Source organism: Lampetra fluviatilis, chromosome 60 (assembly GCF_964198595.1).
Source record: "Lampetra fluviatilis chromosome 60, kcLamFluv1.1, whole genome shotgun sequence".
NCBI classification, from domain to species: domain Eukaryota; kingdom Metazoa; phylum Chordata; class Hyperoartia; order Petromyzontiformes; family Petromyzontidae; genus Lampetra; species Lampetra fluviatilis.
The window spans coordinates 8069166-8097077 of NC_136334.1; the positions used below are offsets into that span (position 1 = coordinate 8069166).

The following is a 27912-nucleotide window of genomic DNA, read 5'->3' on the forward strand; positions in this document are numbered from 1 at the left end:
ATGGTTGTTGTGGTGGTGGTGGTGCTATCCCATCACTCAGTGTGTCTGCTGGTAGTGATGGTTGTTGTTGTAGTGGTGGTGATGATGGTTGTTGTTGTGCTGGTGGTGGTTGTTGTTGTGGTGATGGTTGTTGTGGTGGTGGTGCTATCCCATCACTCGGTGTGTCTGCTGGTGGTGGTGGTTGTTGTTGTGGTGGTGATGATGGTTGTTGTTGTGGTGGTGCTCCTCGCTAACGGCACTTACCCCAACAGTCTGTTGAGGCGACAGGGTCAAAGACAAACACTCAAACATGGCTCTCCTCCTTCTTTGAAAGGTTACCGACCCCTCTGCTGTAAACTAAGCTATACAACTATGTTTTATTTGACCAGCTAAGGCCCACCGAGATATATTTTCAGATGCAACCTGGCCACGACTGATAGCTTAACGAAGTGGCTGATCCCGCAGATATTTCTGGCAGCCACATCATCTGAACGCACGACGTTGATTCTAAATGTGGAGGAAAAAACCGGAGGACCCAGAGATCACGCGATCACGGGGAGAGAGACACGCAAACTCCAAATACACAGCAGCAAGCGTCAAGGTCGGGATTGAACCCACGACCTCCTGTATACCAGGCGAGGGAGTTAACATCTCACCACGGAGAGAGAGAGACACGCAAACTCCAAATGCACAGCAGGCGTCAGGGTTGGGATTGAACCCACGACCTCCTGTAGACCAGGCGAGGTAGTTAACATCTCACCACCGCGGCGCCCTACCCTAGGTGGCCGGCCCTGCCCCAGCCGCTGCAGCCGGGGCTACCGGACGATCAGGGCTTCTGGGAGGACAGCTTCAGCCGGGAGGGCAGCGGCGTGCAGAGCCGGTGCCGGCTGGGCAGCGAGGTGGCGGGCCTGTCCCTCTCGCCATCCTCCTCCTCCTCCTCGTCACCCCTCTCGTTCTCCTCCTGCTCCTCCTCCTCCTCGTCACCCTCGCTGGGCCCCGCCGACAAGGCCGAGGGGCTGCACGCCCGGCTCGCGTCCTCGCAGCGCCTGCGGTGAGCGGGGGTCAAAGGTCCCCCAGACTTGGGGGCAAGTGCAAAGAGGTAGCAAGAGCAGCAAACTTTAAAAAATATTTAAATCTAATTGGTTATTTCGGTAAAGTCACGTAGAAGGGAACTAATTAAATAAAACATTAAATAAACAGGTCTGTCGGAAAGACCTGTTCTTCACCCGAGGACGGCTGCTTGCGTTGTGGCCGAAACGTCGTGAGAATGATTTTATTATGTTTAAATTTTATTATTTTATTATTTCCCTTCTACGTGACTTTACCGAAAGAACCAATAAGATGAATCCCTGCAGTCACGAAAGCTTTAAATCGAAATTTCAAATATTTGTATATTATATATAGACTAAAACTATTTTATCTTACCATGTAAGGCCCGCTGAGATGTATAGCTAGGTTTTTAAAAAATATTTAAGATTTTTATTTTTTCTATTTACGTGACTTTACCGAAAGAACCGAGCATGTGTTTAGCTGTTTTATTTCACAAGCGACCTCCCTACCACAAATGATAGCCCCGACGAAGTAAGTGGCTTATTATCATCATGATCATCACGTGGGCATCTATAGCGGCCAAATACTCTAAGGGCGTGACGCTGATTCTAAATGTGGCGGGACAAAACCAGAGGGCCCGGAGAGAAATCCACGCGACCACGGGGAGAGAGAGAGACGCAGACTCCAAATATACAGCAGCAGGCATTGTCAGGGTCGAGATCGAACCCACGATCTCCTGTATACCAGGCGAGGTAGTTAACATCTCCTAGCCACCCTGGCGCCTGTGCAGGCTGGTAAGACGTGTGGGGGTTGGTATGGTCAGTCAGCACCCGCGCCCGGCCGTCTTTGTCTCCTCCCCAGTGTTGATGTTTTACATGCTTCACTAAGTACCACATTTGAGGCAGAGTTAACCTACCAGACGCCCAGTAACCGGTTCATATATTCGCGCAACAATGTTAGCCGTGAGCGTACAAGGACAAAGCCCCCCCGTATAGCCTTTAACAGGTTGTTGGGACAAGTGCTGTGAGCGAGTAATCAACCTATTCAGGCCCGCATGGCTTAACGAGAAAGCAGTGCGGCCAAGCACCCGCGCCCGTTCAATTGATCAAATACTTTACATTCGTCGCATGATGTCCATTGATTAAACAAACTTGCTAAAGGATGAAGGCGATGTAAATGTGTGGCACAATTTTGGTGTGGGCGGTCCGGGCAACCAATCGATATTTTTGGTGTTGTTACATTTAAGATTTCCCTTGCCCCGCTGGTGGCTGTCGTTTTTCAGATCCGTGCTCTGCAACCTGAAGATTTACGGCCTCTTCGTCGTCGTGGTCATCTGCTCTGTGAGTATCCACTATCGGCGACGATGGTTGTCCTGCGTTGTGGATTTGCTGTGTGCGACAATTGGGAAGAGTTTGGGGGAGGGTTCATTGTTTGGGGTAGGTTCATTGTTTGGGGGAGGGTTCCTTGGGGAGAGACGTAACACAGCAGGTGTGTCGGTCGCTTTGCCACACTTTTAAAGATGATACTTTCATGCGCACTTATAGGCAGAACCCCACAAGTATTGTCTGCCTTGTGTGATCTCTATGTGACTTACTTAAGTAAAAGGAACCCGCTTGGACACGCGACGCAACCGAACGACGCCGTCGCCGTTATGCACCCACAGGACTCACGGTCCTGCGTGTCCCCCCAGTTCTCAATAGTCAGCCTGGAGCAATGTGCAGAGCTCTAGCGCCTTCTTTAGTGCCGTGTCTCCCTTGGGGTGACGTCTCCACACTGCAGTGGTAGGTAGAGCAGGTGACCCCCTTGGGGTGACGTCTCCACACTGCAGCGGTGGCCCCGATGGAGATTAAGGGTTGCTTTAAGTATGACAGTTTCGATTTAAAGCTTTCGTGACTGCAGGGATTCATCTTCTTGGTTCTTTTGGTAAAGTCACGTAGAAGGGAAATAATAAAATAATAAAAACAAAACATAATAAAATAAAATTCTCACGACGTTTCGGCCACAACACAAGCAGCCGTCCTCAGGTGAATAACAGGTCTGTCGGAAAGACAGCGTCCGAATGAACACCGCTAAGCTTGGCAGCGTATTTTTAAGCTGGGTCGGTGGAGGAGGGCGCCTTGACAAAGGAATTTACATATCAACAGAGGAATTTAGCATATTTATGGCAAATGCAGATATGGGATTAGTCACTACTTGTGGAATGTGTAGGTGGTGGGGAGGTCTCAAAGTCATATTATGCTCGTGTATTATGTAGGATTAGCAGTATATTTGGAGTTTGCGTGTCTCTCTCTCTCATCATCATCACGGTGGCTAGGAGATGTTAACTACCTCGCCTGGTATGCAGGAGGCCGTGAATTTCGATTTAAAGCTTTCGTGACTGCAGGGATTCATCTTCTTGGTTCTTTCGGTAAAGTCACGTAGAAGGGAAGTAATAAAATAATAAAAATAAAACATAATAAAACAATTCTCACGACGTTTCGGCCACAACGCAAGCAGCCGTCCTCAGGCGAAGAATGAGAACATTATCAAGCTAGGAGCTTATATAGGTGTAGCGAGGAGGCTCTTCAGAAAGGTGAGAGACTCGATTAGCTGAGCCTTCTTATCCCGGAGCTTGTTGAAGGATCTCAAAGTTATGTGGAAACCCTCCCCGTAGAGGCGGTTAAATTTCGATTTAAAGCTTTCGTGACTGCAGGGATTCATCTTCTTGGTTCTTTCGGTAAAGTCACGTAGAAGGGAAGTAATAAAATAATAAAAATAAAACATAATAAAACAATTCTCACGACGTTTCGGCCACAACGCAAGCAGCCGTCCTCAGGCGAAGAATGAGAACATTATCAAGCTAGGAGCTTATATAGGTGTAGGGCTGTTACAGAGAGCCCGTTATGCATGGCAGCCTATGGTAAACAAGCACAGTGGGCGGGGCTACGTCAGTGCACGGGCAGGTGCCCTCTACGACGTCCGCGCTTCGGACGTTACGATCCCCCGGGGCCCCACCCCTCAGGGAGGGGGGTGTATAAAAGGGGAATGTATCGGGAGGCTCGGGAGTGATGTTTAGCTAAAGAAGAGGAGGAGGAAGACGTCTGAGATAGAGCCCTGGACTCCCCCTGGTACGCCGTCCTTATCAGGACCGCGCAGGCTCGAGCCAGTGGCGTGGTACCAGAGCCAGAGCCAGTGCTGGTCTGGACTCTGGGTACCGGGCCCGACTGACCAGTGTCGGGCCAAGATAGCCTCCCCTAGCCCATTAGTGGAGGACTCAGAGGCAGGCTAAGGTTAGCCTAGAGGTGTGTCCTCAGATAGACGGGTGAGGGGGCCGATACCCCCTCAATTGTGTATGTCACAAAGTTGGTATTCAAATAAACAAGTGTGCCTCCAACTCCGGTGTCAACGAGTCGTAAGCGTTACTACATCTGGCGTCAGAAGTGAAACAAAGTACGAACATGGATACACGCCGGACGACTCGAGTCGGAGTACCAGGGGCGGAGGACACCGCTGCAGTTGGAGGGCCCGAGATGGCTGAAGATGCCATCGAGCAGCCGGGGCTGGGTGCATCCACGCCACAGCAGCTGGAGGAAGGGGAGCCGTCGACGGAGGGGCTGAGGCAGGCGCACGCGAAGCTGGCCGAGCTGCTGTATGCCGCAGCCGCCATGCTCGACAACATCACGCGGCTGGGGGCTGCGGGACCGCCACGAGGCGACAGCAGCCAACGACCACAGCGCCTTCCCGCCATTTCAACGGAGCAACATTTTGAAACTCCCGCCATCGCCGCAGCTGCTGTTGAGGGCGTGGCCGCTCTAAGCATCGCGTCCAACGGCGGGAGTACAGTGCCTGCCGCGTCACCACGGGTGCGACCGGCGATGCCATCGCTGCTTCGGGCCGACGCTGAGTCGAGTGAGGGAGACGAGGGAGCGCGATCGTCCTCTGCAGCCGCTGCCTTACATCAGCGACTGCCGCCGCTCAAAGAATTTGTGGGCGAGGAGGGCGACTGGGGCGGCTTCCAGCGGCGCTTCCTCGCTCACCAGGAGATGGCACAGTGGACAGACGCCGAGGCTCTCCGAGCACTGCCAGCACTCCTCGACAGCGACGCCCTCGCCACACTAACATCGGCAACGAAGGAGAGGCGTTCCACGCTGCGGAAGGCGATGCAAGTGCTGTCCGCTGTGTATGGGCCACCATCGGACTGTCGTCAACTCTTTTACGATCGCCAGCGGGGGACGAAGGAGTCGCCCCTGGCGTACCGTACAAGCCTCCTGGCGCTGGCAAAGGAAGCCTTTCCACGGATGGACGACGAGGGGATCGACGCCATGGTGACAGAAAAGATACTTTTGCTGGCGGACGACTTAGACATCGTCATTGTCGCACAGGACGATGCAGAAATGTGCTCCCTCCAAGCGGCCCGTCTCCTCCACGCAAACCTGTCCTCTCAACGACGGAAGGCCAGCAAGGCGGCGAGCGGGCGCGCCGTCGCTGCGGCCACCCTCCCGGCGGAAGAGGTTTGCGCCATCAACCATCGACGGCAGCACGGAGCGGGAGCGCGGGAGGACCGGGCCGGTTCAAGCCGTCTACAACGTCCATCGTCGCCACCAGCGCTTCCACGCTGTTATAACTGCGGCATCCGGGGCCACGTCGCCTCGGGGTGCCGCTCTCCTCGGCAGCGCGGGACGACACCTCAACGGGACGCCGGCCCTCGTCACAAGCTCCACCATCATAATCCGGCGAGTCGCGGCACCCCTCATGTTTGGCTTACGCACACGCCCGTCACACACTCGAACACCGCAGCGAAGGGGGGGCAAATATCGCGTACCATGGCACCAACACGCACCGCTCTGGGTACTCACATTGAACCCAGCCAGTGGTCCGTGTTGGCCCATCGGGTTGTAGCCGCGTCATCGGGGTCGTCGGCCGTTGTGGGTCACATCGATGGGGTCGAGGTGCGCATCCTGGTCGATACAGGGGCATCGGCGACCATTATTTCGGAGTTGATTTATAACATTCTCCCTGCCCAGAGCCGTCCTTTGATGCCTGTTAATGTACCATTCTTTGCTGCTAACGGGGGTTCACTTGGCATCATCGGACAAATTCGAGCCCAGATTTGTGTCGGGGATATTAAATTATCTGGGCCGATTTTTGTTTCCTCCTCGCTGGCGGTTCCGTGCCTGCTGGGGACGGATTTCCTGGCCAAAATGCCGATTAGGATATTAATCGACCAGGGATGCATTGAGCTCCCATCGGGCCGACGCATGGCGTTTCTGCCATCCCCCGCTACGAGCCGGACGGCGTTCGCGACGGTGCCGGCGTTCGTAGATAGAACGGTGCGCGTTCCTCCGGGGGCGCAAATGTTAATTCCTTTGAAACTTCGGCGGCCCTTCGCTAAGGGCATTGGGGCTCAAGGGGTTCTGCTGGGACCGTCTAGGGCCGGGGTCAGTGGACCTAATTTACTCCCGGCCCAGACCATAGTGAGAGGGGAAGGAGAACCCTTCATCGCGGTCCTCAATGTGGGCTCGCAGACGGTGGTGGTCCCACAGGGGACCGTGCTTGCTCACGCAACGCCGGTGCCCTGTGAGGAACCCGTCGCGAGTCATGTCGGCGCTGTCCCTGCACCGCGACCACATTCGGACAGCGATGAAGGGTGGCTCGAGGCGCTTTGCGCGGGATCGACGGACCTGTCAAATTTAGAGCGCCAACGTCTTAAGACACTACTGAGGGAATTTTCCGACGTTTTCAGTCGGGATAAATACGATTTGGGCTGCACTCATCTGCTGCGTCACCATATTGATACGGGTGACAGCGCGCCAATACGCCAGAATCCTTTTCGGTTGAGTCCCGCCGAAAAGGACCATGTCAAATCGGCTGTTGATGACATGCTAGCCGCCGACATCATTTCTCCCTCCAACAGCCCTTGGGGAGCGCCGATCGTCCTGGTTAAGAAGCAGGACGGTTCGTTGCGGTTTTGCGTTGACTTTCGGCGCCTTAATAAAATTACGGTTGCCGACGCATACCCGCTCCCACGGATGGACGAATCGCTTGACGCCTTGGCGGGAGCGCGATTCTTCTCCACATTGGACTTACTTTCGGGATTCTGGCAGCTTCCTCTGGACGATGATTCAAAGCCTAAAACTGCTTTCCGTACTCCGCACGGCCTGTTTCAATTCAACCGGTTGCCGATGGGCTTACACTCAGCGCCGGCAACTTTCCAGCGGTTGATGGAATTGGTTTTGGCTGGATTGCAATGGGAGTCGTGCCTGATTTATTTGGATGACGTCATTGTCTTTGGCAAAACTTTTGAGGAACATCTCCAGAGGTTGCGGGCAGTTTTCCTAAAGATGCGGGCTGCTAATTTGAAATTTAAGCCCCAAAAATGCCATTTGTTACGCGAGTCGGTGCGTTATTTGGGGCACATCGTGGGGCGCTCAGGTATTTCTACCGATCCCACCAAAACGCAGTGTGTTAGCTCCTGGCCGACTCCCACCTCAGTGGGAGAGGTTAGGAGTTTTATTGGGTTTGCGTCGTATTATAGACGCTTCGTCGCTAATTTTGCGACTATCGCCAAACCCCTACATGCTTTGACATCTAAAGGGGTTCGGTTCTGCTGGGGTCAGGAGGAGGAAGCTGCTTTTTGCTCCCTTCGGGACGCTTTGGTAAACGCTCCTCCCCTGATTTACCCTGATTTTTCAAAACCGTTCTTGCTCGACACCGATGCGAGCAACACGGGTATTGGGGGCGTGCTCTCCCAGGTGGTTGACGGCGTGGAACGTGTGGTTGCGTACGGCAGTCGGGTGTTGTCTCCAGCGGAGCAACGGTATTGTGTCACCCGTAGGGAACTGTTGGCAATTGTCCATTTCGTCCAACAGTATCGCCCATATCTGTACGGTCGGCATTTCACCGTCCGCACAGATCATGCGGCACTGCAGTACGCCCTGAGGGTTCAACAGCCATCGGGACAATTGTCCCGATGGTTGGAGGTCCTCCAGGATTACGATTTCCAAACCACATACCGTAAGGGCGTTCGCCACACCAACGCGGACGCTCTGTCACGCTTGCCAACCACCTCCGAGTGTGCATGCCTCCTGGGGTCTGGACGTTGCAGGCCTCCAGGGGACACATCGGTACCTGTCTTGGCGGCCGCCAACGACGACGATGCAATGGTTCCTAATTCGATCGAACAACAGGGCAAAGATTCCCTGTTGGGGTTGCCCGTCATTGAATGGGGGCGCCTCCAGATGGAGGATGTCTCCCTCCTCGGGTGGCGACGTCGCGTTGGCGGTGCGGCGGGGGGAAAAAGAGGTGCTTCCGACGCATGGGAAATGTGCCAAGGTCTGCTAATGCATTGGGACGGGAAGTCACGTCGACATCGGCTGGTTGTCCCTACTGGGTTGCGGGGTAGGGTGGTATGGGCCGCTCATGAGCGCCTCCTACACCTGGGGACCCAAAAGACTCTCGCCTTGCTGCAACTTGATTTTTACTGGCCTGGCATGACGAGGGATGTTGGGGATTTGTTGGGATCGTGCCCTCAATGTGCACAACGCAAACCGCCGGCACGGGAGTCTAACCCGCCCTTGCAATCGATCAAAGTGTCCAGGATAAACGAGCTGGTCGCTCTGGACATTTTGGGACCATTCCCCGCCACCCCCAGAGGGAATAGATATTTGTTGACGGGTGTCGAGTATTTTACACGCTGGCCTATGGCCTGGCCTCTGGCCAACCAGTCGGCAGCAGCCATCGTGGAGGCCTTTGTTCAGGGTTATGTCCTGGACAAAGGTGCTCCGGAGAGGCTGCTGACCGACCAGGGCAGAAATTTTTCCGGTAAACTACTCAGACAAGTCTGCGATCTCCTGGGCACAAAGAAAATTCGGACCTCCCCATATCACCCACAAACTGACGGGATGGTCGAACGTTTGCATCGCACCATCTCGTCCATGTTATCACAACAAGTTTCGGACTCGCAAACGGATTGGGACCTACAAATTCAGGGGGTCTTGGCGGCGTACCGGATGGCACCCCATGCGGCTACGGGGTTTTCTCCCTTTTACCTCATGTACGGCCGAGAACCAGACCCGCCTGTTCGTGCCCAGTTGCGGATCCCTGTGCCGCAGGGAAAAACTAATCTGGCTGACCACGTTAAATTTAATCTGGACAAATTGACCGAGGCACGGGATGCTGCAATGCAAAACTCTGACCTCCGTCAGAAGGCAAATGAGCGCCTCAGATTGAGTCGAGCGCACATGCTGCAGTGGAAGCCGGGGGACAAGGCATGGTTGCACTGCCCCCAGGTGCCACTGGCAACCTCCTCTAAACTGGTGCGGCCGTGGCGGGGCCCTGTGGAAGTGGTGGAGGTGTTACGTCCGCAGTGCGTGCGCATCAAGTGGGGGAAGCGGCGATGGTTCGTGCACCCCTCCAGATTAAAACCCTTCGCTGCGGTACACAACCCCACTTCACACGCGCGTGGCCAAACATGTGGGGGGTCGGCCGACTTGCTGGGTCCGTCTCCGTCGCTCTCACCTAATGCCTTGCCGGCTGTGCCACCTTCAGGAGCATCAGGAGTGACGGGCTCACGCCCGATCACCCCTCCTGCGGATGCCGAGGGTCACGCGGAGTCAGAGGAATGCTCACCTCAAGACGGACAGTCGCCACCTGATGGTCCGCCACGCGGGGTTACCCCGTGTGAGGGGCCCGCTGCAAGGACGCGCGCTAAAATGCGCAAACTGTTGTGAGGCCGGAAAATGTGTACATAGCTGTTGTGTTTATTGGGTGTTGTGTGGATGGTGTGTTTCCCGCTCCTCGGATGTACATATGTTGGGTTCACCGTTTGTTGTGTGTGCGGGGTGGGTTCCCTGCTGGTTGTATATAAGCTGTTTTTTTTACGGAATTCGTATTTATTCGGGGGGGTGCGACGGGTTGTTTCTCATCTTGTTGTTGTGTCTTGTTCTGGTTCCTGTTATGATTCAAAAAAATAGTGAGGCACACGTGAGGGGGTGAAGGCACCTTTATTGTCAAATTTTTGTATGTTGGCAGCCGGGACGGCTGCATGCTATGTGGGGGGGAGTGATGTAGGGCTGTTACAGAGAGCCCGTTATGCATGGCAGCCTATGGTAAACAAGCACAGTGGGCGGGGCTACGTCAGTGCACGGGCAGGTGCCCTCTACGACGTCCGCGCTTCGGACGTTACGATCCCCCGGGGCCCCACCCCTCAGGGAGGGGGGTGTATAAAAGGGGAATGTATCGGGAGGCTCGGGAGTGATGTTTAGCTAAAGAAGAGGAGGAGGAAGACGTCTGAGATAGAGCCCTGGACTCCCCCTGGTACGCCGTCCTTATCAGGACCGCGCAGGCTCGAGCCAGTGGCGTGGTACCAGAGCCAGAGCCAGTGCTGGTCTGGACTCTGGGTACCGGGCCCGACTGACCAGTGTCGGGCCAAGATAGCCTCCCCTAGCCCATTAGTGGAGGACTCAGAGGCAGGCTAAGGTTAGCCTAGAGGTGTGTCCTCAGATAGACGGGTGAGGGGGCCGATACCCCCTCAATTGTGTATGTCACAAAGTTGGTATTCAAATAAACAAGTGTGCCTCCAACTCCGGTGTCAACGAGTCGTAAGCGTTACTACATCTGGCGTCAGAAGTGAAACAAAGTACGAACATGGATACACGCCGGACGACTCGAGTCGGAGTACCAGGGGCGGAGGACACCGCTGCAGTTGGAGGGCCCGAGATGGCTGAAGATGCCATCGAGCAGCCGGGGCTGGGTGCATCCACGCCACAGCAGCTGGAGGAAGGGGAGCCGTCGACGGAGGGGCTGAGGCAGGCGCACGCGAAGCTGGCCGAGCTGCTGTATGCCGCAGCCGCCATGCTCGACAACATCACGCGGCTGGGGGCTGCGGGACCGCCACGAGGCGACAGCAGCCAACGACCACAGCGCCTTCCCGCCATTTCAACGGAGCAACATTTTGAAACTCCCGCCATCGCCGCAGCTGCTGTTGAGGGCGTGGCCGCTCTAAGCATCGCGTCCAACGGCGGGAGTACAGTGCCTGCCGCGTCACCACGGGTGCGACCGGCGATGCCATCGCTGCTTCGGGCCGACGCTGAGTCGAGTGAGGGAGACGAGGGAGCGCGATCGTCCTCTGCAGCCGCTGCCTTACATCAGCGACTGCCGCCGCTCAAAGAATTTGTGGGCGAGGAGGGCGACTGGGGCGGCTTCCAGCGGCGCTTCCTCGCTCACCAGGAGATGGCACAGTGGACAGACGCCGAGGCTCTCCGAGCACTGCCAGCACTCCTCGACAGCGACGCCCTCGCCACACTAACATCGGCAACGAAGGAGAGGCGTTCCACGCTGCGGAAGGCGATGCAAGTGCTGTCCGCTGTGTATGGGCCACCATCGGACTGTCGTCAACTCTTTTACGATCGCCAGCGGGGGACGAAGGAGTCGCCCCTGGCGTACCGTACAAGCCTCCTGGCGCTGGCAAAGGAAGCCTTTCCACGGATGGACGACGAGGGGATCGACGCCATGGTGACAGAAAAGATACTTTTGCTGGCGGACGACTTAGACATCGTCATTGTCGCACAGGACGATGCAGAAATGTGCTCCCTCCAAGCGGCCCGTCTCCTCCACGCAAACCTGTCCTCTCAACGACGGAAGGCCAGCAAGGCGGCGAGCGGGCGCGCCGTCGCTGCGGCCACCCTCCCGGCGGAAGAGGTTTGCGCCATCAACCATCGACGGCAGCACGGAGCGGGAGCGCGGGAGGACCGGGCCGGTTCAAGCCGTCTACAACGTCCATCGTCGCCACCAGCGCTTCCACGCTGTTATAACTGCGGCATCCGGGGCCACGTCGCCTCGGGGTGCCGCTCTCCTCGGCAGCGCGGGACGACACCTCAACGGGACGCCGGCCCTCGTCACAAGCTCCACCATCATAATCCGGCGAGTCGCGGCACCCCTCATGTTTGGCTTACGCACACGCCCGTCACACACTCGAACACCGCAGCGAAGGGGGGGCAAATATCGCGTACCATGGCACCAACACGCACCGCTCTGGGTACTCACATTGAACCCAGCCAGTGGTCCGTGTTGGCCCATCGGGTTGTAGCCGCGTCATCGGGGTCGTCGGCCGTTGTGGGTCACATCGATGGGGTCGAGGTGCGCATCCTGGTCGATACAGGGGCATCGGCGACCATTATTTCGGAGTTGATTTATAACATTCTCCCTGCCCAGAGCCGTCCTTTGATGCCTGTTAATGTACCATTCTTTGCTGCTAACGGGGGTTCACTTGGCATCATCGGACAAATTCGAGCCCAGATTTGTGTCGGGGATATTAAATTATCTGGGCCGATTTTTGTTTCCTCCTCGCTGGCGGTTCCGTGCCTGCTGGGGACGGATTTCCTGGCCAAAATGCCGATTAGGATATTAATCGACCAGGGATGCATTGAGCTCCCATCGGGCCGACGCATGGCGTTTCTGCCATCCCCCGCTACGAGCCGGACGGCGTTCGCGACGGTGCCGGCGTTCGTAGATAGAACGGTGCGCGTTCCTCCGGGGGCGCAAATGTTAATTCCTTTGAAACTTCGGCGGCCCTTCGCTAAGGGCATTGGGGCTCAAGGGGTTCTGCTGGGACCGTCTAGGGCCGGGGTCAGTGGACCTAATTTACTCCCGGCCCAGACCATAGTGAGAGGGGAAGGAGAACCCTTCATCGCGGTCCTCAATGTGGGCTCGCAGACGGTGGTGGTCCCACAGGGGACCGTGCTTGCTCACGCAACGCCGGTGCCCTGTGAGGAACCCGTCGCGAGTCATGTCGGCGCTGTCCCTGCACCGCGACCACATTCGGACAGCGATGAAGGGTGGCTCGAGGCGCTTTGCGCGGGATCGACGGACCTGTCAAATTTAGAGCGCCAACGTCTTAAGACACTACTGAGGGAATTTTCCGACGTTTTCAGTCGGGATAAATACGATTTGGGCTGCACTCATCTGCTGCGTCACCATATTGATACGGGTGACAGCGCGCCAATACGCCAGAATCCTTTTCGGTTGAGTCCCGCCGAAAAGGACCATGTCAAATCGGCTGTTGATGACATGCTAGCCGCCGACATCATTTCTCCCTCCAACAGCCCTTGGGGAGCGCCGATCGTCCTGGTTAAGAAGCAGGACGGTTCGTTGCGGTTTTGCGTTGACTTTCGGCGCCTTAATAAAATTACGGTTGCCGACGCATACCCGCTCCCACGGATGGACGAATCGCTTGACGCCTTGGCGGGAGCGCGATTCTTCTCCACATTGGACTTACTTTCGGGATTCTGGCAGCTTCCTCTGGACGATGATTCAAAGCCTAAAACTGCTTTCCGTACTCCGCACGGCCTGTTTCAATTCAACCGGTTGCCGATGGGCTTACACTCAGCGCCGGCAACTTTCCAGCGGTTGATGGAATTGGTTTTGGCTGGATTGCAATGGGAGTCGTGCCTGATTTATTTGGATGACGTCATTGTCTTTGGCAAAACTTTTGAGGAACATCTCCAGAGGTTGCGGGCAGTTTTCCTAAAGATGCGGGCTGCTAATTTGAAATTTAAGCCCCAAAAATGCCATTTGTTACGCGAGTCGGTGCGTTATTTGGGGCACATCGTGGGGCGCTCAGGTATTTCTACCGATCCCGCCAAAACGCAGTGTGTTAGCTCCTGGCCGACTCCCACCTCAGTGGGAGAGGTTAGGAGTTTTATTGGGTTTGCGTCGTATTATAGACGCTTCGTCGCTAATTTTGCGACTATCGCCAAACCCCTACATGCTTTGACATCTAAAGGGGTTCGGTTCTGCTGGGGTCAGGAGGAGGAAGCTGCTTTTTGCTCCCTTCGGGACGCTTTGGTAAACGCTCCTCCCCTGATTTACCCTGATTTTTCAAAACCGTTCTTGCTCGACACCGATGCGAGCAACACGGGTATTGGGGGCGTGCTCTCCCAGGTGGTTGACGGCGTGGAACGTGTGGTTGCGTACGGCAGTCGGGTGTTGTCTCCAGCGGAGCAACGGTATTGTGTCACCCGTAGGGAACTGTTGGCAATTGTCCATTTCGTCCAACAGTATCGCCCATATCTGTACGGTCGGCATTTCACCGTCCGCACAGATCATGCGGCACTGCAGTACGCCCTGAGGGTTCAACAGCCATCGGGACAATTGTCCCGATGGTTGGAGGTCCTCCAGGATTACGATTTCCAAACCACATACCGTAAGGGCGTTCGCCACACCAACGCGGACGCTCTGTCACGCTTGCCAACCACCTCCGAGTGTGCATGCCTCCTGGGGTCTGGACGTTGCAGGCCTCCAGGGGACACATCGGTACCTGTCTTGGCGGCCGCCAACGACGACGATGCAATGGTTCCTAATTCGATCGAACAACAGGGCAAAGATTCCCTGTTGGGGTTGCCCGTCATTGAATGGGGGCGCCTCCAGATGGAGGATGTCTCCCTCCTCGGGTGGCGACGTCGCGTTGGCGGTGCGGCGGGGGGAAAAAGAGGTGCTTCCGACGCATGGGAAATGTGCCAAGGTCTGCTAATGCATTGGGACGGGAAGTCACGTCGACATCGGCTGGTTGTCCCTACTGGGTTGCGGGGTAGGGTGGTATGGGCCGCTCATGAGCGCCTCCTACACCTGGGGACCCAAAAGACTCTCGCCTTGCTGCAACTTGATTTTTACTGGCCTGGCATGACGAGGGATGTTGGGGATTTGTTGGGATCGTGCCCTCAATGTGCACAACGCAAACCGCCGGCACGGGAGTCTAACCCGCCCTTGCAATCGATCAAAGTGTCCAGGATAAACGAGCTGGTCGCTCTGGACATTTTGGGACCATTCCCCGCCACCCCCAGAGGGAATAGATATTTGTTGACGGGTGTCGAGTATTTTACACGCTGGCCTATGGCCTGGCCTCTGGCCAACCAGTCGGCAGCAGCCATCGTGGAGGCCTTTGTTCAGGGTTATGTCCTGGACAAAGGTGCTCCGGAGAGGCTGCTGACCGACCAGGGCAGAAATTTTTCCGGTAAACTACTCAGACAAGTCTGCGATCTCCTGGGCACAAAGAAAATTCGGACCTCCCCATATCACCCACAAACTGACGGGATGGTCGAACGTTTGCATCGCACCATCTCGTCCATGTTATCACAACAAGTTTCGGACTCGCAAACGGATTGGGACCTACAAATTCAGGGGGTCTTGGCGGCGTACCGGATGGCACCCCATGCGGCTACGGGGTTTTCTCCCTTTTACCTCATGTACGGCCGAGAACCAGACCCGCCTGTTCGTGCCCAGTTGCGGATCCCTGTGCCGCAGGGAAAAACTAATCTGGCTGACCACGTTAAATTTAATCTGGACAAATTGACCGAGGCACGGGATGCTGCAATGCAAAACTCTGACCTCCGTCAGAAGGCAAATGAGCGCCTCAGATTGAGTCGAGCGCACATGCTGCAGTGGAAGCCGGGGGACAAGGCATGGTTGCACTGCCCCCAGGTGCCACTGGCAACCTCCTCTAAACTGGTGCGGCCGTGGCGGGGCCCTGTGGAAGTGGTGGAGGTGTTACGTCCGCAGTGCGTGCGCATCAAGTGGGGGAAGCGGCGATGGTTCGTGCACCCCTCCAGATTAAAACCCTTCGCTGCGGTACACAACCCCACTTCACACGCGCGTGGCCAAACATGTGGGGGGTCGGCCGACTTGCTGGGTCCGTCTCCGTCGCTCTCACCTAATGCCTTGCCGGCTGTGCCACCTTCAGGAGCATCAGGAGTGACGGGCTCACGCCCGATCACCCCTCCTGCGGATGCCGAGGGTCACGCGGAGTCAGAGGAATGCTCACCTCAAGACGGACAGTCGCCACCTGATGGTCCGCCACGCGGGGTTACCCCGTGTGAGGGGCCCGCTGCAAGGACGCGCGCTAAAATGCGCAAACTGTTGTGAGGCCGGAAAATGTGTACATAGCTGTTGTGTTTATTGGGTGTTGTGTGGATGGTGTGTTTCCCGCTCCTCGGATGTACATATGTTGGGTTCACCGTTTGTTGTGTGTGCGGGGTGGGTTCCCTGCTGGTTGTATATAAGCTGTTTTTTTTACGGAATTCGTATTTATTCGGGGGGGTGCGACGGGTTGTTTCTCATCTTGTTGTTGTGTCTTGTTCTGGTTCCTGTTATGATTCAAAAAAATAGTGAGGCACACGTGAGGGGGTGAAGGCACCTTTATTGTCAAATTTTTGTATGTTGGCAGCCGGGACGGCTGCATGCTATGTGGGGGGGAGTGATGTAGGGCTGTTACAGAGAGCCCGTTATGCATGGCAGCCTATGGTAAACAAGCACAGTGGGCGGGGCTACGTCAGTGCACGGGCAGGTGCCCTCTACGACGTCCGCGCTTCGGACGTTACGATCCCCCGGGGCCCCACCCCTCAGGGAGGGGGGTGTATAAAAGGGGAATGTATCGGGAGGCTCGGGAGTGATGTTTAGCTAAAGAAGAGGAGGAGGAAGACGTCTGAGATAGAGCCCTGGACTCCCCCTGGTACGCCGTCCTTATCAGGACCGCGCAGGCTCGAGCCAGTGGCGTGGTACCAGAGCCAGAGCCAGTGCTGGTCTGGACTCTGGGTACCGGGCCCGACTGACCAGTGTCGGGCCAAGATAGCCTCCCCTAGCCCATTAGTGGAGGACTCAGAGGCAGGCTAAGGTTAGCCTAGAGGTGTGTCCTCAGATAGACGGGTGAGGGGGCCGATACCCCCTCAATTGTGTATGTCACAAAGTTGGTATTCAAATAAACAAGTGTGCCTCCAACTCCGGTGTCAACGAGTCGTAAGCGTTACTACATAGGTGTAGCGAGGAGGCTCTTCAGAAAGGTGAGAGACTCGATTAGCTGAGCCTTCTTATCCCGGAGCTTGTTGAAGGATCTCAAAGTTATGTGGAAACCATCCCCGTAGAGGCGGTTAAATTTCGATTTAAAGCTTTCGTGACTGCAGGGATTCATCTTCTTGGTTCTTTCGGTAAAGTCACGTAGAAGGGAAGTAATAAAATAATAAAAATAAAACATAATAAAACAATTCTCACGACGTTTCGGCCACAACGCAAGCAGCCGTCCTCAGGCGAAGAATGAGAACATTATCAAGCTAGGAGCTTATATAGGTGTAGCGAGGAGGCTCTTCAGAAAGGTGAGAGACTCGATTAGCTGAGCCTTCTTATCCCGGAGCTTGTTGAAGGATCTCAAAGTTATGTGGAAACCCTCCCCGTAGAGGCGGTTAAATTTCGATTTAAAGCTTTCGTGACTGCAGGGATTCATCTTCTTGGTTCTTTCGGTAAAGTCACGTAGAAGGGAAGTAATAAAATAATAAAAATAAAACATAATAAAACAATTCTCACGACGTTTCGGCCACAACGCAAGCAGCCGTCCTCAGGCGAAGAATGAGAACATTATCAAGCTAGGAGCTTATATAGGTGTAGCGAGGAGGCTCTTCAGAAAGGTGAGAGACTCGATTAGCTGAGCCTTCTTATCCCGGAGCTTGTTGAAGGATCTCAAAGTTATGTGGAAACCCTCCCCGTAGAGGCGGTTAAATTTCGATTTAAAGCTTTCGTGACTGCAGGGATTCATCTTCTTGGTTCTTTCGGTAAAGTCACGTAGAAGGGAAGTAATAAAATAATAAAAATAAAACATAATAAAACAATTCTCACGACGTTTCGGCCACAACGCAAGCAGCCGTCCTCAGGCGAAGAATGAGAACATTATCAAGCTAGGAGCTTATATAGGTGTAGCGAGGAGGCTCTTCAGAAAGGTGAGAGACTCGATTAGCTGAGCCTTCTTATCCCGGAGCTTGTTGAAGGATCTCAAAGTTATGTGGAAACCCTCCCCGTAGAGGCGGTTAAATTTCGATTTAAAGCTTTCGTGACTGCAGGGATTCATCTTCTTGGTTCTTTCGGTAAAGTCACGTAGAAGGGAAGTAATAAAATAATAAAAATAAAACATAATAAAACAATTCTCACGACGTTTCGGCCACAACGCAAGCAGCCGTCCTCAGGCGAAGAATGAGAACATTATCAAGCTAGGAGCTTATATAGGTGTAGCGAGGAGGCTCTTCAGAAAGGTGAGAGACTCGATTAGCTGAGCCTTCTTATCCCGGAGCTTGTTGAAGGATCTCGGTAAAGTCACGTACGTGACTTTACCGAAAGAACCAAGAAGATGAATCCCTGCAGTCACGAAAGCTTTAAATCGAAATTTAACCGCCTCTACGGGGAGGGTTTCCACATAACTTTGAGATCCTTCAACAAGCTCCGGGATAAGAAGGCTCAGCTAATCGAGTCTCTCACCTTTCTGAAGAGCCTCCTCGCTACACCTATATAAGCTCCTAGCTTGATAATGTTCTCATTCTTCGCCTGAGGACGGCTGCTTGCGTTGTGGCCGAAACGTCGTGAGAATTGTTTTATTATGTTTTATTTTTATTATTTTATTACTTCCCTTCTACGTGACTTTACCGAAAGAACCAAGAAGATGAATCCCTGCAGTCACGAAAGCTTTAAATCGAAATTTAACCGCCTCTACGGGGAGGGTTTCCACATAACTTTGAGATCCTTCAACAAGCTCCGGGATAAGAAGGCTCAGCTAATCGAGTCTCTCACCTTTCTGAAGAGCCTCCTCGCTACACCTATATAAGCTCCTAGCTTGATAATGTTCTCATTCTTCGCCTGAGGACGGCTGCTTGCGTTGTGGCCGAAACGTCGTGAGAATTGTTTTATTATGTTTTATTTTTATTATTTTATTACTTCCCTTCTACGTGACTTTACCGAAAGAACCAAGAAGATGAATCCCTGCAGTCACGAAAGCTTTAAATCGAAATTTAACCGCCTCTACGGGGAGGGTTTCCACATAACTTTGAGATCCTTCAACAAGCTCCGGGATAAGAAGGCTCAGCTAATCGAGTCTCTCACCTTTCTGAAGAGCCTCCTCGCTACACCTATATAAGCTCCTAGCTTGATAATGTTCTCATTCTTCGCCTGAGGACGGCTGCTTGCGTTGTGGCCGAAACGTCGTGAGAATTGTTTTATTATGTTTTATTTTTATTATTTTATTACTTCCCTTCTACGTGACTTTACCGAAAGAACCAAGAAGATGAATCCCTGCAGTCACGAAAGCTTTAAATCGAAATTTAACCGCCTCTACGGGGAGGGTTTCCACATAACTTTGAGATCCTTCAACAAGCTCCGGGATAAGAAGGCTCAGCTAATCGAGTCTCTCACCTTTCTGAAGAGCCTCCTCGCTACACCTATATAAGCTCCTAGCTTGATAATGTTCTCATTCTTCGCCTGAGGACGGCTGCTTGCGTTGTGGCCGAAACGTCGTGAGAATTGTTTTATTATGTTTTATTTTTATTATTTTATTACTTCCCTTCTACGTGACTTTACCGAAAGAACCAAGAAGAGGAGGCCGTGAGTTCGATCTGGACTCTGACGACGCCTGCTGCTGCTGTATATGTGTAGTTTGCGTGTCTCTCTCTCTCTCTCCCCGTGGTCGTGTGGAGTTTTCCCCGAGTCCTCAGGATTTTCCCTCCACATTTTAAATCGACGTCACTACGCCTTCAGAGCCATTTGGCCGCTCTACATCTCCACACGACGATACGGCCACTTCGTTCAGCCATCATTCATGATGGCCATAGCAGCACTTGCCCCAACAGCCCGCTGAGGCTATACGGGGGGGGGGGGGGGGGTGGTGACTTTTGTCTTTGTGTGTGCTACGCGGAGCACGCAGGTGGTGTTCAGCATGTACCCCGACCGGGAGCTCTCGTGGCAGATGTTCGCCGTGTCCGCGGATCAAGAGCACCGTATCCCTTGATCGGATAGCGAACACATTGGGCGCTGCAATACACTACACACTACCATACACTACTTTACAGCAGGGACGTGCGGGCAGGGGAGGCAGGGGAGGCAGGGCCTCACCTGTCATGCTCCAATGAAAATAGCCGTTACGAAATATAAAAAAGAATAATCAAATAAAATAAATATTAAGATTTGTCCACTGATCTGTGTTATAAATGTAATTTCTGTACGATTCCAATCATTTTTATAGTCAAAATCGCCAAATTTGCGGAGCTCCGCTGCAAATACAGGAAGAGACAAGAGGTGAGGCAGCGACGAGCTCAGCCTCCCCTCTGATTGCGCAACCCCTCAGCAACTGGATGGAGCGCGGGCAATAAGCGCGTGCCCGTTACTATCTCAGTATGTCACCAATGTAATGTTTGTAGACCCCTTCATTTCATGTCCTCGCCTTCCATACTCCAGGTAACTTATTTCACGTACGTGTATAAAGATATTTAGGCTCGCTGGTCTCGTCGTGAAACTGCAATGAAAAAGCACCAGGGGAGGCAGCTATCACATCTGCCTCACTGAGGGGGGCGTGTCTAACACGCCCCCCTCAGTGAGGACACGCCCCCTCAGTGAGGACACGCCCCCTCAGTGTGTGAATCTGGCTCTGACACGAGCCAGTGTCTCCCCAGCCATTGACCTCACCGCACGTCACTGCTATACACTACACTATACACTACTATATACTTACACTACTGTACACTACACTACTATACACTACTATACACTACACTGCTATACACTACACTACTATACACTACACTGCTATACACTACACTACTATACACTACTATATACTTACACTACTGTACACTACACTACTATACACTACACACTACTATACACTACACTATACACTACTGTATACTTACACTACTGTACACTACACTCCACTACTATACACTACACTACTACACACTACTATACACTACACGCTACACTACAGCTTGGGCTCTATGGATGCCCGTCGTGTCTGTAATCGTGATTCATCGTTGTGTTCGCGTGCGGCCGCCCGTGACCCCTTGACCCCCCCGCGGCTCTCCGCCCGCCACAGTCATGAACCTGACGGACGCTCGCAGCAGCGCCCTGCTGCGCCTCACTCTCACGGGGCCCTTCTCCCTGGGGGGGGGCCCCGCCGCCCCCGTGGGGGGGGCCGCCACGGGCGACTTCCTGCTCGTGGAGGTCCACCAGCAGGAGGTCGAGCAGCGAGGACGAGCGGGCGGGAGGCCTCCTCGCCGGGTGAGCGACGCGCGGTGGCCAGGAGATGTTGACTGCCTCGCCCGGTACGCGGGAGGTCGTGGGTTTGATCTCGACCCCGAGCGCGCCTGTTGTTGTATATTTGGAGTTTGTTCCCTTCTCCGCGCCGCAGATGCTCTTCAACTGGACCATCCCGCTGGAGTCGAGGAACATGGAACAGACGCTGATGACGCGCGACATCGACACCATCTCGAGGTCAGCGGGCCGCCGCTCCCCGCCCCATACGCGCCGCGTCGTTACGCGTCCGCACGTGCGGCATCCAACGGACGATTCGCCGTCATCATCCCCCTCCCCTCCTCCTCCTCCTCTCGTCGCCGTTGTGCCCGCAGCGACGAGGTGAGCGTGCGGGTGCGGGCCTTCGTGTCGCGGGGCCGCGTCGTGCCGCTGGCCGCGTCGCACCGCTACCAGTACGCGTCCGCCGAGCTGCAGGCCACGGCGGCCGCCCTCATCCTCACCGCGGTCTACGCCTTCATCGTCTTCGAGGTATCGCCGCCCGCTCGCGTTTCACTGCCACCCCCCCACCACCATCCCAGGTGTTGACCGCGTGTGTGCGTGCACGTGTGCGTGTGAGTGTGTGTGCGTGCGCGTGTGCGTGCGCGTGTGCGTGCGCGTGTGAGTGTGTGTGCGTGGAGCGGTAGTGTGGTGGTTAGCGCGCTGCACTACGGAACCCGGCGACCCGAGTTCCATTCTCGCTCACGGCCACCACCGGTGACGATTATCTGAACCGGTCATGCGCCTCCCCTAGGTCGACTCAGCTTCAAATGAGTACCTGGTGCGGTGTGTAAACATCGCCTCTGGGGAGACAAAGGCGGCCGGGCGTGGTGTTGGCCACCCACCCCCTCGTGTGCCACAGTGCCGGCCAACACAGGTGATCGCCAACGGCACTTGGCCTAACAGTCTGTTAATGCTACATGGGGGATCTTTGTCTTTGTGACGTCCATGACGCGGTCCGCTGTAGGTCGTGCACAGGGCACTGGCCGCGATGCTGGGCTCCCTGGCGGCGCTGGCGGTCTTGGCGGCTATCGGCAACGTACGTAAGCGGCCCGTGCGTGCGTGTGTGAGTGCGTGTGTGAGTGCCTGCGTGCGTGCGTGATTGCCTGCATGTGTGAGTGTGTGTGTGAGTGTGCGCGCACGCGTCTACGCTCATAGGTATCGATAAAATTCAATCGGGATGCCGGTAAGAGCCAATAATATTACTAATAACAGTTATGACAACTTTGATCTATGGGAGAATTTTAGGGACTCCTGTACTTACGAACATTTGACTTACGAACTTTTAGTGATACGTACGTGAGCCAATCGATTTGTATGAACACATTAAGCCCCCTCCCCCCCCACGGTCCCCGCACCTGATTGGCTCACAAGTGACGACATCAACTCTGGCTGCCGCCTGATGAGGCTGGTTGTTGTTGTTGTTGTAATTACCGGCGAAACGTCACGGCTACTCGAATTGTAAACGTCGTGGTGTTTACTCTCCTGACACACGACCGGTGTGCGTGCCAAACTCGCTGCTTTCCGGCACGTTTTGTTTACGCGACACAAACATCACCGATTGGCCGTGGTGGGTTGGTGGCGGCCATGTTTTAACGACACATTTCTATTTACGCGACGATCTAACCCCAAAATAAAAACCTCCGCCACTGTGGGTAGCTCCTCTCTAGGATGCCCCTCCCCCCACCAGCGGAGGCTCCTTCAGCCAGCAGTGGAGCGAGCAAGCGAGCGGTTAGCCGGGGCTGCCCCTTCACCTCGCAGCCGAGGAACGGGGGAAAACGTAACCACGTGGCAACTTGGGCCTGCCGCCGTGCGGTGTGTAAGCGTTCGCGCGAGCCAAATCGGCGATTTCGTTACGAGCGTTCCAATGGAATAGGGGGATTGGACACTCATTTGAGGCTGAGTCGACCTAGGGGAGGCCTAGGACCTGTGATTTCGTTTTGATGATGATAACTTGAGACCTGGATTTGAACTCACACCCTCAAGATCGGGAACTGTGATGCCCGTCCTCCGATAATGCACCAGCCTCGTGAACGCTGTCATCATTGTCGATTGTATTTCTGTTCACAGAGGCCAGCCCTCACCACTGTGGTGGCATGGATCGATTACGGGACCTTGGCACTGCTGTTTGGCATGGTAAGGGTGGCAGATAGACGCACGTGCAGACAAAGATCCCCCATATAGCCTCAACAAGTCGTTTGGGCAAGTGCTGTTCACGAGTGGCACCTACGAAGGCCGGCACGGCACACGAGGGGGTGGATGGACAGCACCACACCCGGCCGCCTTTGTCTCTACAGTGGCGATGTTTACTACACACCGCACCAGGTACTCATTTGAGGCTGAGCTGACCTAGTGGAGGCCCAGGACCGGTTCAGATAATCGTCACCGGTGTTGGCCGTGAGCGGGAATCGAACTCGTGTCGCCGGGTTTGTAGTGCAGCGTAGCGCTGATCGCTGCGCCGTCGATTGTTTTGCTACGAATGCCGCTTTGCTGAGCTCTCATGCGGCCAGGTCGCTTCTGGAAAAAGAAGCCGATAGTTCAATGAGCTTTACCTGGAAAGATAAAAAATTGTTTAGTTAAATGTTCGTAGATATTTTAGGTGATTTGTTGACCTTCCCTATACTTTGCACTGCTGTCGTGTTTGTGTAATTGTGTTTGCTGTTGTAGCGTTCTAACCCCGTGCCCTTTACTGGACATTTGTAAAAAATAGCTTCATAGCTCATCGGATTCCTCCTCCAGTATAAAATAAACATTCTGATTGAGTCCCCTCCCTCCCTGCCACCACCACCGTTGCGTCCGCGTCTCAGCGTCATCGGCGTGTTCGCGAGTGACCGTCCGCGCGTCTCGCCCGACAGATGATCCTCGTTGCGGTGTTTTCCGAGACGGGATTTTTCGACTGGTGCGCCGTCATGGTGAGCAGGGCAGCGCAGCGCTTTCGTCTGCGCGGCCGCTGGTGTGGGGATCCCACGTGGCCGCTCTCCCTCTACCTTACATGACCACTTTGGGGGCGCATTTTATAATGATAATGATCATATTATTATTTAATAGTGTAATCCGGCGTGTTGCCATGCCCCTCCGCCCCCCCCCCCCCCCCCGAGTTAAACCACCAGAAGATGGTCCTCCAGAGCAACACGTGGCCATCTTCCTTAAGACATCTGTCCCCGTGATAAAGCGGCAGCGCGTTCATAACGATCTTGTGGAAGATGGCTCTCCACACCCATCCCGGATTCTCTCAATTTTCTCAGCGTTCCCTCTCTACCTAAGATCTTGAACTCTCCCTTCACCCCTCTGCCGTGACGTCTCATCCCCCGCACTAATTGACTCGTCGACGTTGTGGGGCGGGTGCCGTCCTGCGATTTGCCCTTTGTATTTTGCCAGGTGCAAGGCGGCCACTGAGTCACCACGTAGCTCGTTTAGCGGAAGCGACCGTGGCCATCGCACATGACAGCTCAGCCAAGTGGCCTCATCGCCATCACGTGGAAATGTATCGCAGCAGACAAACAACTGTAATAGGCAGGAGGACCCGGAGACAAATCCACGCGACCACGAGGAGATAGGCACACAAATTCTAAATAGACAGCAGCAGGCATTGTCAAGGTCGAGATCGAACCTACGGCCTCCTGTACACCAGGCGAGATAGTTAACATCTCATATCCACCATGATGATGAGAGAGATAGACGCAAACTCCAAATATGAGGCAGGCATTGTCAGGGTCGAGATCGAACCCACGGCCTCCTGCATACCAGGCGAGGTAGTCAACATCTCCTAGCCACCATGATGATAATGATGAGAGAGATAGACGCAAACTCCAAATATGAGGCAGGCATTGTCAGGGTCGGGATCGAACCCACGTCCTCCTGCACACCAGGCGAGGTTGTCAACATCTCCTAGCCACCATGATGATAATGATGAGAGAGATAGACGCAAACTCCAAATATGAGGCAGGCATTGTCAGGGTCGGGATCGAACCCGTGTCCTCCTGCACACCAGGCGAGGTAGTCAACATCTCCTGGCCACAGTGGCGCCCTCCGGAGAGCGCCTTGCGATTCCTCTGAGGACCGCGGGGTAACGGTCGCCCTCCACCGCCTCCTCCTGTCTCGGGCCTCAGGCCTACAAGGTGTCCAGGGGCCGCGTGTGGCCCATGATGTTCGTCCTCTGCTTCTTGGCCGCCATCTTGTCGGCCTTCCTGGACAACGTCACCACGATGCTCCTCTTCACGCCGGTCACGATCCGGTGACGCGCACCAGGCCCCCCCCCCCCCACCACCTCGTCCCACCCCCACCTCGTCCCCCCCACTCACTCACTCACTCACCCACCTACTCATTAACCCACCCACTCACTCACCCACCCAACCACTCACCCACCCACTTACTCACCCACCCACACACTCACCCACCCACCCACCCACACACTCACCCACCCACCCACCCACTCACTCACTCACCCACCCACCTACCCACTCACCCACCCACTCACCCACCTCCCCACTCACCCACCTACCCACCTACCCACTCACCCACTCACCCACCCACCCACTCACTCACCCACCCACCCACCTACCCACTCACCCACCCACTCACCCACCCACCCACTAACCCACTCACTCACCCACCCACCCACCTACCCACCCGCCCACTCACCCACTCACCCACCCACCCACTCACTTATCCACCCACTCACCCACCTATCCACACGCAGGCTGTGCGAGGTGGTGAACCTGGACCCCCGCTACGTCCTCATCGCCGAAGTTCTCTTCACCAACATCGGCGGCGCCGCCACGGCCGTGGGAGACCCCCCCAACGTCATCATCGTCTCCAACCCGCGGCTGCAGGCCCTGGTGAGCGCGCCTTCTCTCATCGTCATCGTGGTGGCCAGGAGATGTTGACTACCTCGCCTGGTCTACTGGAGGTCGTCGGTTCGATCCCGACCCTGACAATGCCTGTTGCTATATATTTAGAATTTGTGTGCCAATCTCCTCGTGGTCGCGTGGATTTGTCTCCGGGTCCTCATTTCTTTTACAGTTGTTTCCACGTGACGATGATGATGATGATGCTATAAGCCACTTCGTTGAGCTGTCATTTGTGGCCAAGTCGCTTCTGAAAGAGCTACACAGCTCAGCGGACTTTACCTGCACACCATTTAGCATCTTCTTTGACCACGCAGTTCGAGGAGATTTTGCTTGGGTGCAGGTAAGCGGATGAGCGAGCGGGCAAGCGGGTGAGTGGGCGGGCGAGCGAGCGGGTTAGCGGGTGAATGGGCGAACGAGCGGGCGATCGAGCATGGGAGCGTGAGAGCGGATGAGTGAGCGAGCGGACGAGCGGGTGAGCGGATGAGTGAGCGAGCGGACGAGCGGGTGAGCGGGTGAGTGAGCGAGCGTGAGAGCGGGTGAGCGAGCTTGTGCTGCGCGTGGCACAGGGCATCGAGTTCGCGTCGTTCACGCTGCACATGCTGCCCGGGATCGTCCTGGTGAGCGCCGTCTCCTTCCCCTTCCTGCGGCTGCTCTTCTGCGGCACCAAACTCTACAACCGCGAGCCGGCGGACATCATGGGTGGGTGAGCGCCGTGGGTGGGTGAGCGCCGTGGGTGGGTGAGCGCCGTGGGTGGGTGAGCGCCTGTGGTTGGGTGAGCGCCTGTGGTTGGGTGAGCGCCGTGGGTGGGTGAGCGCCGTGGGTGGGTGAGCGCCTGTGGGTGGGTGAGCGCCTGTGGTTGGGTGAGCGCCTGTGGTTGGGTGAGCGCCGTGGGTGGGTGAGCGCCTGTGGTTGGGTGAGCGCCTGTGGTTGGGTGAGCGCCGTGGGTGGGTGAGCGCCGTGGGTGGGTGAGCGCCTGTGGGTGGGTGAGCGCCTGTGGTTGGGTGAGCGCCGTGGGTGGGTGAGCGCCGCTCACCGAGTTGTTGTTGTTGTGCCGCTCACCGAGTTGCTGTTGTTGTTGTTGTCGTCGTGGGTGTCCGAGCAGAGCTGCAGCACGAGGTGCTCGTGTGGAAGCTGGCGGCGCAGAGGATCACTCCGGCGAGCCGCGAGGAGACCACCGTCAAGTGCCTGCTCATGCACAAGGTGCTCAGCCTGGAGGAGCTCCTGCGCAAGAAGATGAACACCTTCCGCAGGTGACGGGGGGAGCACGCGGCTCTCACCCCCCACCACCAAAACCATCACCCCCACCACCACCCCTCCACCCCCCCCACCACCACCACCACCCCCCCCACCACCACCACCACCCCAACCACCACAACCCTCCCCACGATGATGACGACAATCACGATGATGATGATCACGATGATGATGATCACGATGATGATGATCACGATGATGATCACGATGATGATGATCACGATGATGATGATGATCACGATGATGATCACCCCCTTGGTTGGACTATCACTTGTGACAGGCCGGGTCGCCTCTGAACAAAGAGCTCCATCGCAGCTCTTTGGCAGAGTAAAGAGTGGAGTGTGTGAGAGAGATTTTAGTGGTGCCCTGTTCACCTTGGCAGAGTAAAGAGTGGAGTGTGTTACAGAGATTTTAGTCGTTTCCTGTCCACCTTGGGGTGCCGCAGTGATGTCCCCTGGCCCCCCGCACCATTTAAAGTCTTCTCTGACCACGTGGTTAGCTAAGCTCTATCCAGCAGCTCGTTGGGCCTGGTACAATACACAAAGTCGCCTTCCAGGCGATCGCTCTCAACCTGCGCCTTGCCCATCGGCCCTTGGCGGTGGACGACTGCTGCAAAATTTCTGAATAACGTTCATTTACACCCCCCCATCCCCCCACCCCCCCATCCCCCCATCCCCCCACCCCCCATCCTCCCATATCCCCATCGTGGTGGCGG

General features: G+C 55.3%; 1 protein-coding gene across 1 annotated transcript in view; it reads left to right on the forward strand.

The window, feature by feature from the left end:
• OCA2 (OCA2 melanosomal transmembrane protein) overlaps window positions 1-27912 on the forward strand; it is a 34919-nt gene that overhangs the window by 1333 nt on the left and 5674 nt on the right. The window contains exons 3-15 of the mRNA XM_078881135.1: window positions 761-1030; window positions 2312-2369; window positions 19733-19805; window positions 20900-21089; window positions 21214-21297; window positions 21432-21585; window positions 22061-22132; window positions 23164-23229; window positions 23949-24005; window positions 25203-25327; window positions 25793-25931; window positions 26510-26642; window positions 27046-27193. Coding sequence (XP_078737261.1) covers window positions 761-1030; window positions 2312-2369; window positions 19733-19805; window positions 20900-21089; window positions 21214-21297; window positions 21432-21585; window positions 22061-22132; window positions 23164-23229; window positions 23949-24005; window positions 25203-25327; window positions 25793-25931; window positions 26510-26642; window positions 27046-27193 — 1569 coding nt within the window. The remainder of the gene's footprint in view (window positions 1-760; window positions 1031-2311; window positions 2370-19732; window positions 19806-20899; window positions 21090-21213; window positions 21298-21431; window positions 21586-22060; window positions 22133-23163; window positions 23230-23948; window positions 24006-25202; window positions 25328-25792; window positions 25932-26509; window positions 26643-27045; window positions 27194-27912) is intronic.